A 13402-nucleotide genomic window follows, 5' to 3' on the forward strand; every position below is an offset into this window, starting at 1 on the left:
CATTGAGATGCCTAATTTTTGAATAAAATTAGGAAAATTTAAAAAAATAAAATTTTTTTAAAGAGTTACTTCAAAACACCCGGCCATTTTCGGTCAGATCTTCCCTGCACCTTAATTATCCCATTTTAAAGGCTTCATGTTTGGCCACATGCTCATTTTCAGATGAGTTTCCTACCCAGTCCGTCACTCCTCGGATTTAGTACAGAAATTTCTCATCGACTGTTCCAAAATTACAGCTTAAATAAGACAAAAGAAAATGTCGTGTAATTCTCTCTCAGAAGATAATCTCTAGAGTCTTCATTCACACGATTATCTCATTCAGTTAGTTGGAAATCCGTCTAATTTGTTCAGTTTGGGATCGAGTATAAACATATTCTTCGACCTCAGATTACATAATGTTGAATAATTTGAGAAGTAGAGTCTGGAAAATATTTTAAGAATATCGACTCATCTAACAGAGTACAGGATCTTTTCGACAAATTATTAGGGTTGGAGAAGAAGAGAAGGTCTGTGATTTTTCCCGTCGAAGGGAATCAAATGTTTCTACTTCTTCTAAGGTCAAAGTTTGTAGAGGATTGAAGAAGTTAACCTTACAAATCATTCTGATGAAAAAAACTGCTTTGAAATGTCTTGCCCGTTGGTAAAAACAATTAAGTTTACATACTTTAGGCTATCGCCAACAGAATCCAAAATCGCAAGCAAAAAACCTAATAATTTTATACCCTTTAAGCCTAACCCCCACTGAGGCCAAACTTTCCAATCTAAATCTGTAATGTCTAACAAAAAAATTGGCAAAATTTTAGACGGTTTTACCCTGACTCCAACAGATTTTTTTAACGTTCTCATTTATCCAAGATTTCAAAAAAGTTTTTACAATTTAATAACCAAAAGTTAGTCCTCTTCGCAAAATGGAGAGTGGAATAAACAAATTTTGATTCGAATGAAGTTTTATTGAAGCCACGCATCTGATGATGCCAACTCGATTTGAGTGCACTTGTGTGTGTATTTTGTTTGACCTAGTTAATTCTTTGAAAAAGATAAAGGGAAGAGACAGAGTGGCCTTATAACAATAGGCTTTTTATGCAACTTAGGGTCCAATTTTTTAATTCCTGTTCAATCACGTAAGTATGCTTTTTTGAGTTGAGATTAAATTATTAAGTTTTTCTTAAAATCGCCTAGCTGGGAGTCTTGATAATTTCCCGCGATAAACTGTGTAGGTGGAATGAATAACCAGACATTACGTAATATTTCCCTTTGGCTTTCACACACTTTGTCGGAGAAAGGGTATTGTATAAGATTGCATAATAAAACCTTACGTAAAGATTATGTTTTCTACTTAAGTTATCTAATAACGAAGAATGATAGGATTGTTTTTGAATCAGTTATTTTCAGAGTCCTCTTGATATCATTTTCATCTACCCTTCGGAAAATGTAATCTGAAGTTTTTTATCATTTTGCTCCAAACATTCCAAAGGAGCCCAACCCAATCCAGGATTACTTGACAACAACGTACCAATAAGTTTAAGATCCTCTCTTTTTTATATAAGAAATTATCAATTCGAAAGATTCGTCCACTTATACGCGCTTCTTTTTATAAGAATGGTGTTTTTTCATTTCATCATGGATATTCTTAACTTTTTTGGGAAAATCATCCTAAAATATTCTTGGGGTATTTTCTTAGGTTAGAAAATTTAACAAGAAATACACAATTTCACAAAAAATGGCATTTTCGTAAATTTTAAGCCTTACTGTGGAAAACTGGCAATTTACAGTTAAAATTGCTCTGTAAATGGTATTCTTAGATTTTGTTGCCTAATTCCATGATGGTTATATTCTTGCGATATTCTAAATTTTTTGGCCATTTTCATCATGGACATTGTTATAAGGTGTATTCTTATAAAAAAAAGAAGCGTGTAATCTACAATTATTCAGTTAACTCTCGCTTGCACCTGCTTATGATTGAAACATTATTAACCTATCCACTTTAATTGTTCCACTCAAAAATGTCAACATTATTCATCTCCGTATAAAATTCCCCACCATGTATATTTTTTTCTCTATTTTTTATAGACCTACTTAGCACTACCCATTCACAAATCGTTGACTGAAGGTCATTGCTTGATACTACCCTTACATCATGTCATTGGTCAAACTTACATGGATGAAGATGTGCTACAAGAGATCAAAGTAAGATTATTTCCCTCTTGACATTGCTTGAGAACTTCTGTCGACCCTCTAACGTAAAAAAAGATTTTTTGAAAGAGTTTTTGTTCAGCAGGGTAGAAAATCGTCAAAATGTATTCAGTTGCGGGTCCATTCATGTAATTACGTAAGGTGTTTGACGTCATTCATCCCCGGCAATTTCAAACACATTTCCCTTTCATACAAGCCTTGGAGGACGGTTTTATAGGTATTGATCGATGAATCTTCTTTGTCAAAATGTGCGTCAAATTTAATTTTGGTTATGCTTATCCGTCATATCAAGCCAGCAATATTCATGAATCCCTTTTTTTGACTAGTTTATAAAATTACAGTCTTCACTGGTCACAACAGTTCTCTTCAAACAGAGTATTGCTAAACTCTAAGGTCGAGTAAATTAATTAATACCGGGAATAAATACACGAGTGAAAATACACATTGGTCAATTCTAAAATCGGCAAACTGAGCTGAATCTTCTGCTTTCTTATGTTGTTTAAAACTCGAATATTATTTTTAATTCTCTTTTTTTCCTCATTTCAGTTATTCAAAGATTCTTTGGTCAAAATGTTTTCTAAACAGGTAACACAATTGTTGTTTTTTTCAGTCATTTTTTCAGTAACAATATTCATAAGGGTTATTGGAGATACTAGACTAGGTTACGTCATATCTTCATCCGTTTCGAGCGTAAAACTCCTACTCTTCGGGATATGAGCACTGCTCTTGTTTTGAATATTGAAATTCTTCGGATGCATCGCATGCCTAAAAGCCTCGAGCTGTCTATTGTGTAGTCTATTGAGATAGGAGGCCTGTTATTTTATGCTTTCGCCGACGTAATTGTAACGTTAGTACGGTTTTTTTTGCCAATAATCTTTTTAGAACTATTTTATAAGAACACGAAGCTGAAAATCAGCCAAAACCTAAGAACAAATTAAGAACAATTTGAGCCTCAGAGTTCAGAAATTTAAACCCAGTTTAAGAATAAAAAGTAAGATTGGGTAAAACAGTCCTTAGTTTTGCCTTTAAAAATAAGATTTAGAAAGAACAAATTGAGACACAAACTGCAATAAAAATGAGAACACTCGATTTTACAAATTGGAAAAATTTCCAATATACGCCCCCTCAAATAAACGCCCAACCTACAAATCGTCTGTAAAGCAACGAAAATAAAAATGTACTACCAAAATCAATTTTATTCTTATTTCCACTTTTGGAATTTCATGGTCCATCGGGCCCGTAAAACAACTAATCATCAATTGGTCTCGCCCCGGGGGAGACGCACTCAAGGTAAATGACCTACCATCCAAGCTTCCCAAAGTGCATTGTAAGGCTCGAAATGGTCAGATGAGAAATATTGCACTCTAAATGTATAAAATTTAGAAAATGTGACCATATTTTGGTAAAAAATTTTCAATAAAATGCACCTTAAGGGTCGATATTTTGCCAAATTCAAATTTTGCTAAATTTTCCCTGCACTAAGGGTCCGATTTCAAAGGCCTAACTTTGGGCCGCACGTTCAGTGGTTTTTGGATCGAGTCCCCCCCCCCCGTCCCCGCGGGGGGTCTCGCCTAATGAAATAAAATTGGAGCCCCCCCCCCTGGGAGCTAAGGACGTGAAATATTTTAGACCCCCCCCCCCCCCCTAAATAACAAATATTTTAAACTTATGCGAATGTTGATTCTTCTTAAAGTTTGTAACGGCTGATTATGTAATTCAAAGTTTTTTATTTTTCAATGGTTTTATCTTCCTAATATTGGGACAACTGGATAACTCTACCGAATTCCAAGAATTAGTTTTTTCTTTCATCTTATAATGTTTATAAGAACATGATTGAATATATTCAAATATACTGACTCGGCCTCGGGCTCGGCCTTAAGGATTACTGACCAGAGCAAAGTCAGTTTCTTTTTTTTATTTGTTTGGATGTTTATCCCCTAAAAGCGGATGTCATTAACGTTAAGAATTTATTAGGAAATTCAAAATAAAACCCAAACAAAAAAATATTTTATGAGTTCCGAGATTTTTCGGTACAACATTTTCCGAGCCTTTAGGCGAGGAAAATATACGGAAAATCTGGAACGAGTCAAATATTTCCATATTGTACGAGCAAATGTCTGATAACTGGTTTATCGGTGACCCAAAAAAATGCACTTTTTGTGTTGGAGGACACTTTTGTAGCGAAGTGACGTTAGATTGCTTCTACCGCTACAATGCAACAACATCTTTTCGTCAATTTATATTTTTACATGTAAAATACAAGATATATTGTATCTTTTTAACCTATCAGATTGCAGATATTTTTTGGATCACCGATAAAACACTGTATCATATCAAATAGATTAACAGATTATAAATTGTAAATGCAAATCTAGCTCTCACTTAGGTATACAAACAAAGTCACAGTTTAGTAGCTGAGAATTTTTCCTTCTTGCTTTTAACCTCCGTGTTTGTTATGTGCCTATTTGCTACATTTTTTCAACACTAAGAACTATTTGAAAATTGCAATTCAAGCCTTTATGTTTCCTACTCCATATATTTGTTTCTTTTTTAAATGTAACTGTTAACCATTCAAGGTAGATTTAATTGTTAGCAGCGTTATAGCAGATTAGAAGGTAATGTAAAGAAGGTCTGTATTTTCCTCAAAACAGTGGGCATCCACGTTAAACCACCTTACATAGTTTCGGCCATTAAGGGTACCTTTTTTAGGCTTCCGAAGTGCACTGTAAGCGTAGAAATAAGAGAAAGTGCAAGAAAGTTGTAAAGCTATTTGACGTGGCGCAAAACATTCTTATAGAAAGCTTTGAAAGTTGTTATCATTGTTTGAGGTTAACGTTTATACTAGCAATTAGCTTTCGCTGTGATGCTCCCGATGACAGGCATTTGACAGTGATTGATTGAAATTCAGAAAAGGCGAAATGCCGTGTTTATTTTTGTCAGAAATATAGTGATATTGCAAAGTAGTCAATTTTTCTCAGCCATAGCTTGCACTAAACATGTCCCCTTTAATAGATACCTTATAAAGCTTGAATTACAAAGCTTTTCATTTTTTATAGGCAGGGTCTTGGAATAATCTTCAGGAAATATTTAGAATGACTTTCTTCTCAAAAGCATTTTCTTTGAAACAACAATAACAAAAATAAAAATAACAAACATATCAAAACATGAATTTATAATTTCCAAGACTATATTTTGACAATGATATAATTTTCAGCTAAGTTGTTTTCTATATCGTAATGTAATATTGTTTTGTAAAGAATACAGTGGATACAGAAGCATTCCAAAACCAAAATGATTCAAAATACAACCAACAACACAGGAACATAACATGAAATATCCTTCAGGAATTTCTCCAACAAAAGGAGTGTTAATTTCAAGTTTGTGTACCGTCAACTGCTCTAAAATGGGATTACTAGAGATAACATGGGACATATTGCTTTCTGGTCAGCTTTTTCTCTCTATCGTCACATCCTCTTCAACAACAAACAGATCCATGTTTCATAGTACAAACAAGTTGATTCTGTGGAGGTTCGGTTAAAATGGTTGCTGTTTTGGTGTCCCATTGCACAAACATTGCACAGCTCCATTAAAAATGCAGACAATTCATTCCAATTCTTGTTCAACATTTTGAAGTCAAAACTCTCTTGTCATTAAAATGTTATGTTACAGTAAAATGAAGTTTGATGATTGGTTGAACAACTGCTATCTTTGTGCAAACTCAGCGTATTTGAAGCAGCGATTCAGACCTCGTAAAAACATATAATGTCAATCTGGCTTTAAAGCAGTTGACGGTACATCGTGTAAAACTATTTTAATGGTTAATATGATATTTATTTGTCATGGTGAATGAACGAAGGCTGGAAGGCAAAACCATAAAGCTGAAATAGGAATAGAGAAGAAGAAACTGTCAATAGATAATTTGTAATAAATATCCAGGTGATGTCAATCAGACTGTTTGATTACCGTGAAAAAGGGTAATCACTGGAGGGAAACTGGTATCGCCTCCAAATAGTAGAGCTTTCTGGTAACAAAATTTAAAAAAATTCAAAAGTCAAAAACATTTAATTTACATTTTAGCTTAGACAAAGTGCAGAGGCAATGTAAAGTTTCCCTCAAATGATGCAAATTACCCTTTTTCACGGGTACCAATCTAATCTAAAATTATCAAACGATAGGTGTTAGATTACCGCAACCAAATCGAACAGTCACGAAACTAAAAGATTCTGGTAAAGTTGAATTATGTTCGAACGACCCTGCCGATTCCCCAGACTCCAGGGATTTTCTTGTTGCGTGTCCGAGGATTTTAACGTTACTTTTTTAGACTTAACCAGGACTGAACGCGTGGTCTGCGAGACGTACTTAAACAATTGGGCGATCACACATGGGCGTCAATTTCACCATCCCTATTCTGCCTGCGTTCATGATGCGAACTTAGTCGACGACCATGATGAGTTAACTCGTGACAACACGTTCACTTATCCAGCCGCGTGGTTCACTTATCTGGCAGCGCAATTTGTTTGTCTGGGGATAGAAATATTTCTTTCGTTCGACAGGATCGTCTTCGATCAGGTTTAGTAACCAAACACCTATAATTTGATTCTGTTTGATAAAATTTGATAGTTCAATTACGAAAATTTGGATCAATTGAATTCAATTGACATCGCCTGGAGATAAACAGAAGGTTCGTTAATGGTGGTATGCAAAGTTTTTCCCAATTTCTGATAATAATTACCCAAAAGTAACAGTAAAGTAACTGATGATGCCTGGCTGATTATACAACAAGGATACAAAGCAAAAAGAAATTCTTTAAAATAATTTTCAATCATACATCCTATCTGAAACATTTGGAACATTACTTTTCCTATCTGAAACATTACTTTTGATAAAATAGTATTATACTACTTACAATCAAAGTTGCAGAACAGTCTGTGGGATTATACCTTCTACTTTCTGAAACCAACTGGTCCCAAGTTGCTTCGTTGCTTTTTGTTGTATTCCAAGCTATGACTTTGGAGCGCTAAAGACGCTAGATTTCTGTTCACGCGGTGTTGTTGTAATCCAAACTATGACTTTGGAGCGCGAAAAACGCAAAATATCTGTTCGCGCGGTCGAGCTAGCTTAAAAGCTCACCACACGGCAATCTTTTAGATGCGGTCACTAGGTTACATCGTCCCGTTTTCTTGAACAATTTTTCGCCAGCTCGATCTCCCAGCCTCGTGAAGCAACATAGGCTCCCTTCGGGAGCAATGAGAAACGGTGTATCCGCTAGATCTTAAAACTGTTCGTTTTTTTTAGATCATCCGTAAAAGAGGCCCCCTCCCCTGCAATCACGCAATTTTTTTCCTGAGTTCATGCATTCACGCAATGTATTTTCGCAATTCACGCAATTTTTGTTCACGCACAGCTTTCCAATTCACGTATTCACGCAAGTGAAAAAGCGCAAACCGCTGGGGGGGGGGCCGTAGAACTTACATACTTAATTTAATGTTCTCGATAAAAGTATCAATTTTGAAGGATTTGATAAAATGTATGCTGCAGTGTAAAAAGGATCAATGCTGTAACATTTGCTAAATCGACTACTTTAGTTTATATCCCTGTCAACGAATCCAAAGCGTTAAAGGGGTAGCCCTGGGATCGAGGATGCTCTTACAACCCTGTCATGACTGATCACATGTTTTTATGTAATCTTGTGCACCTTGCACTCTTGGAATATTTGCTTGTGCGCTTTATTATAATCATGTAGCTAATTCATTTTACTACATTGTGTCGTCACTGAGTCATTTTTTCTTTCCTATTGGAAGGTTGCATAATTATGACGCAATCATTGTTTGTGGTCATTCTGTCAAACATTTGGAGCTTCATAGTGACTAATTAGTTGATTCTTTCGTAACTTTGATAAAGCTGGAATATTTTCTTATGTAGAGAATTCTATGTTGTATAACATAAGAAGATAATCTTCCGTTACAATAAAAATGAATGTTTTGATTCATTCGGCTCATGAATAATTGAGGTAATTTTTTTATAAGAAAAGTTTTTATAGCAAGGAATAGTTGCTTCTAGGTGTTACATAATCAGGGAAGCCGCTTGCAATTTTCCAAGTTCAGTTATGAAGAATAGGCTCAACAAATTTTTTTCAATTGATAATGTTCCTATAAAAATAAGCTTAGTTCATGAAAATTTATGCGTTTTGAAAGCAAAAACGACTCTTATTTTTCATTGATGGTCGGTGAGATCACCCCCTTCCATTTCATTACATCACTATGCTAGTCACGTTTTCGAATCCAATATTACGAATCACGTTGCTATTGGTCCCAGGGAATCATCATTAAATGCTGAAGGTTATATTTGTTAGTGGTTACTTCATGGTCCGTGCGCTGTGAAATCAATACACAAATGCAACTCCTTCTTTTAGAATTAGAATTGTTCAAAAATGACCATGCGTACATCTCATATTAATTCTCATTTATCAAATTCCCTAACATTGCATTTTTTCCAAAGTTCTCTGAAAGGAACCTTGCTGAAAACCTAATGTTTTCTCGAAATTTTCTAATTTTTCCCAATTTTCACCAAAAAAGATAAAAAAAGGTACGCTGTGCAGCGGCACATCGTTTTTCCTCTTTATGCCTGAAAAACCTCCGCCCCGCTCCTAGTATCTCATATTCAGGTCTGTCTTTGCTGTTCAAAAGATATTCCAAGCCCCCAATGATGTTATAGAAAGGAAATATTGTATTAAGGCCGGTCTCCACTTGCGCGCGCTTCGATCACACTTTTCGAGCAAAGCTTCCACGCTATTGGTCGAAAGAAAAATGAAGCAACTCCATTGGCGCGATCTGACGTAACGGTTGAAAAAAGTTGTTCAACTTTTTTTTCGAGCGCGCGCTACATTTTTATAACGTGATCTTTTTTTCAAGCAAAAAGGATTGAAGCCAAAAAGTGCGCGCATGGAGGAACCCAGCCTTTATATTCTTTTCCAGAGTTTAAATTCAAAGCAGGTGTGAATCAAAAGGAAAAACCAAATTCTTTTTCTTAAAAGTAAAGGTTTCATTTACTCATTTTTTTCAACATATCAAATTTAAGGCCTCCTTCTAGAACTAGGTCCTTTTCATGAATTTTTTTTCCAAATCCACGCATTCTCGAAATATTTTTTCGAAATTCACGCAGTTCATGTTCACGCAGAATTTTTAAATTTTCACGCAAACTGCTGTGAGGGCGGGGCCATCGAAGATTGTATAAATCTATGTTAAAGATTGTATTGTTTGCTGGTCATTTTTTGTAGTGGATAACATTTTCCTCGATTCGTAAACCTAGCAACCACTTCTACCAATTTGGTAGCCAATCCTTGATTTCTCTTGTCTTTTTTATCATAGGATCAAGATGTTGTCTTTATGGAGACCTGTAAAAATCTACGACATCAAAACCACTGTGTGATCGAATGTGTTCCCATTGAAAAAGAATTGGGTGATTTGTGTCCGATCTATTTTAAAGTAAGTTATACACCTAGCGTTAGTGGCCTTGTGGTGTAGTGGTTATCATCCTTGACTCCCGCCTGGGAAGCCCGAGTTCGATACCCACCGTGTCTCTACGATTCACTTGGCAAGTGAATATACCTTCGCCCGGGTCGACCCATGCCATGTGAGGGGAATTGGGTACCATTACTCTGATACAAGAGTGTGGGTAGATTAGACAGACATTGTGACGTGCCGTGGCACTCATAAGGTTCGGCCTCGCGTGAGCATCGCTCTCCCAGTGTCGTTCGAGTGTCATGGTATACGCCATAGTTTGGCAGCTCGCGTCTGTCAAGTCGCAGTGTCTGTCAGCGCCGTGATTCCTACTCCTTCGTGGGTAGGACCCATCCTGAATGCATTCGGAGGACTCATATCTATCTTTACACCTAGCAATTAGGAATAACCCTTAACACACTCAAAGTTAAAAGTAGACTTTAGTACGCAAACATCTCGAAATCTTATCGTGCATTTTTAGCAAAATCTCAGAAAACCTCTTTGATGTTTTAGCACTTTGCAATTTAGTCAAGCTCCTTAGTTATAGCACATTTTACCCCTTGATAATCTACGATCTGTTTCTATTACATTGTAAACCCAGGGCAGATAAGAGTCAGGTAGCGTCATTCATAGACAGGTAGCATCATCCAGAGTCAGGTAGCATCATCCAGAGACAGGTAGCATCATCCAGAGACAGGTAGCGCCATCCAGAGACAGATAGCATCATCCATAGACAGGTAGCATCATCCAGAGACAGGTAGCGTCATCCAGAGACAGGTAGCGTCATCCAAAGACAGGTAGCATCATCCAGAGACAGGTAGCGTCATCCAGAGACAGGTAGCATCGTCCAGAGACAGGTAGCATCATCCAGGGACAGGTAGCATCATCCAGGGACAGGTAGCATCATCCAGAGACAGATAGCATCATCCAGAGACATGTAGCGTCATCCAGAGACAGGTAGCGTCATCCAGAGACAGAAGAGGCAAATTTTGTTTTCGTAAAAAAAAGGATAAGCACCTGATACAGGCACGACGGAAGCTTTTTATATCTGGTACGGCGAATGAGGAAATTTAAGCGATTTTATAGCGAGTTTACCGACGAAGAGGAAAACTTCGGGTATTTTTGTGAAAATCTGGTACGGCGGCCGCCGTACCTGCCGTACCCGTTGCGTCGTGCCTGTGATAGCCTGATTTAAAAAGGCATGGCGAATAGTGTAATCATGGACACGCCGACATATTTTATGGGCGATGTAGTTATACATCTTTTTGGAACGATTTATTATGAGTAAACATGATTGCTTCGGATATGTCATAACTCATTGTTTCATTTCCATAAATCAACAATGTACTAATTAATCACCCTGTCTTTGAATGTTCTAGAAAGCGTTGATGGAGGCTGGTTCAGAATGGAGTCAAAACAAAAAGATTGTCAACATTACCAACAAAGATGGCGTATCAAAAGCGGTAAGCTCTAGTTAAGACAGCTGATTTTCTTTGCTGCCTATTCTAATTGTTCGAGTCGACAAAAAGTGGACAGAAAGCTAGCGAATAAAATCTTTACTCAAAAAGAAAAAAAAAGTCATTGTATTGAAGAGACGATTTGATTTAGACAGCCAACTTTCTGCCAACGTCTAATTCGCCATTATAAGGACTCTGACAGAGATGTAAAACTAGATTCGGACTTAATCATCCAATCTGGTCAAATGATTGAAACTTGAAATCACTGTTTTATGTTCTAGATACCAAAAGGATTACCGTACTTCAGTGTAGAGTTTGGCAAAGATGGCGGATATGGTCATGTGATCGAAGATGAAGAATCCTTTTCGCATTATTTCGGAAAAGTAAGAACAAGATGAATTCTTAAATAACCCTTTCCTAATTAATGCCTTTTTTTCTTTTTTTTTACCTGACCCAATGAACCCAACTCGGTTTCCTCAAACAGGCTGGAACTCTTCCATATGTAAAGAAATACTTTTAAATGCCTTATTTCATTAGTACACGTGCCAATTTTTATGAAAATGTTATTGAAATAAAACTTTCCAGGTTTAATTTTGTTTAACTTTGAAAAATTTCGCCTTTTTTAGGAAATTATGGGTGGCATGATGGACCTTGAACCTGTTTTATGGCGTAAACCACCCAAGCAAAGTTTTGATTTGCACAAAAGAAAAGTACTCAAATTTTCTGAGGAATGGAAACAATATGATTGGACTAAAGAATTGAGAAAATAATCCATCTCACATTTTATGTTCTTTCGTCTGACACTGGTCTCTTTCCGGAGAAAAGACAGAGAGCCTTGGATTAGTCTTTTTCTAATGACGTCACACTGCGTGTGGTTATCTATCTGTCTTATCTCATTCATGTTTACTGAATGAAATAAACTTAAGTTCGTTAGTTTATGGAACACTCACTTATCACCGATTGAAGCGCTCTACCAATGTCTCCTTTTGTAAATAAAATTTTATTAAGGAATTTTTAACGCGAATAATTTTGATTTTATAATTCGTTCAAGAAACGTATTAAGATAAAAAGCAAGAAACATGTTTTTGTCACTAGTTCAAGAGATTTCACTTAAACATATTTTCAAAGCGCACAGAACTGAGAACCCAAATGATTAGTTCTTTATTTATTTTAGTTCTGGACGCACTGTAGCTCAAATTAGAAAATCTTCATATTTTCCTCCTTTTTAGTTATATGGTCCTACCCTAGGTACCAGAGAGAGGCCAAGTTTTCGGAGGAAATATTGAATTTTGCTCGAGCTGTGATACGCACGGTATTCATTGGTCCTGCTGAATGGTTTATCTGATACTCTGATGGCAGATTGGCGCTGTCGCCGACGCGTATTTTTTTCCCGTCAACGGTCGCAACCCAACTTCAGCGGTCGAAACCCATGTTTCAAATGGAAGGGGGGGTTTTAGTGGTCGAAACCCAACTCAGGTGGGACAAGCTGGAGTTTTTACAAGCTCTTATTTGATTTGGTTGGTCGTTAAGATGTAATAAAAGAATCTTATTACTTTTTCTAAAGAACGCGATATCTCTATCACTTTAAATGACCAATTAGTGAAGTATCTTGTAAAAACTCCAAGGCATCTCACTCAGGTGAGTTTTGATATTTTAATGATGAAGACTGGCTAGGGAATAATATGGGTCAATGTGCCTTTTAATGTGCCGTATCGCAAGTCGGTTTCAACTATCTATTTGGCTCAAATGCCCCTTAAACCTGAAAGTATTTCGCTTGGATGGACCCACCAAAACGAGGGGGTCCGTTGTCCTGCTGCAAAATCCTTGACGCAGTCTTGCGAAATTCAATTATCTAATCTATCCGATGTTAAAAAATTACCCGACCTTCAGAGCTTTTTAGTAGGTCGGATGAAAATTTCTAGGGTCCTTCCAGATAACTACCTGCATCCATTTTAGCCCCCCCCCCCCCAGTGCCCTAAGTATACAACCTAAATATCACCTTGCGTTGTATGTACAGATCGATACAGTAGGCTTCGGTTATTCGAAGCTCCAAGGGGGATAAATAAAAGGAGCTCGGATAACTGAAAAATTTGTTTTCCCGCCAGATTTTCAACTTAACCTTAATGGGAGGGATGGACTTTTCTGAAGTCATTGAAGTAGTTAAGTTGAGCACCCAATCTAGCGTAGTAAACACAAAAAAATTTTACTTCTTGAAGAACCGAATAATGTTGAACAAATTGTTAACAGGTTTTA

The 13402-nt window shown here is 36.6% G+C and overlaps 1 protein-coding gene across 1 annotated transcript in view; it reads left to right on the forward strand.

Moving 5' to 3' along the window:
• The window catches only part of LOC136820322 (CWF19-like protein 2), a 47809-nt gene extending 35619 nt beyond the window's left edge, over window positions 1–12190 (forward strand). The window contains exons 18-23 of the mRNA XM_067076518.1: window positions 2071–2187; window positions 2740–2778; window positions 9561–9677; window positions 11072–11155; window positions 11431–11532; window positions 11776–12190. Of these exons, the coding sequence (XP_066932619.1) occupies window positions 2071–2187; window positions 2740–2778; window positions 9561–9677; window positions 11072–11155; window positions 11431–11532; window positions 11776–11919 (603 nt within the window). The 3' untranslated portion in view covers window positions 11920–12190. The remainder of the gene's footprint in view (window positions 1–2070; window positions 2188–2739; window positions 2779–9560; window positions 9678–11071; window positions 11156–11430; window positions 11533–11775) is intronic.
• The last annotated feature ends 1212 nt before the right edge of the window (window positions 12191–13402 follow it).

Source organism: Clytia hemisphaerica, unplaced genomic scaffold (genome assembly GCF_902728285.1).
Source record: "Clytia hemisphaerica strain Z4C2 unplaced genomic scaffold, Clytia hemisphaerica genome assembly, whole genome shotgun sequence".
In the NCBI taxonomy this organism is placed as follows: domain Eukaryota; kingdom Metazoa; phylum Cnidaria; class Hydrozoa; order Leptothecata; family Clytiidae; genus Clytia; species Clytia hemisphaerica.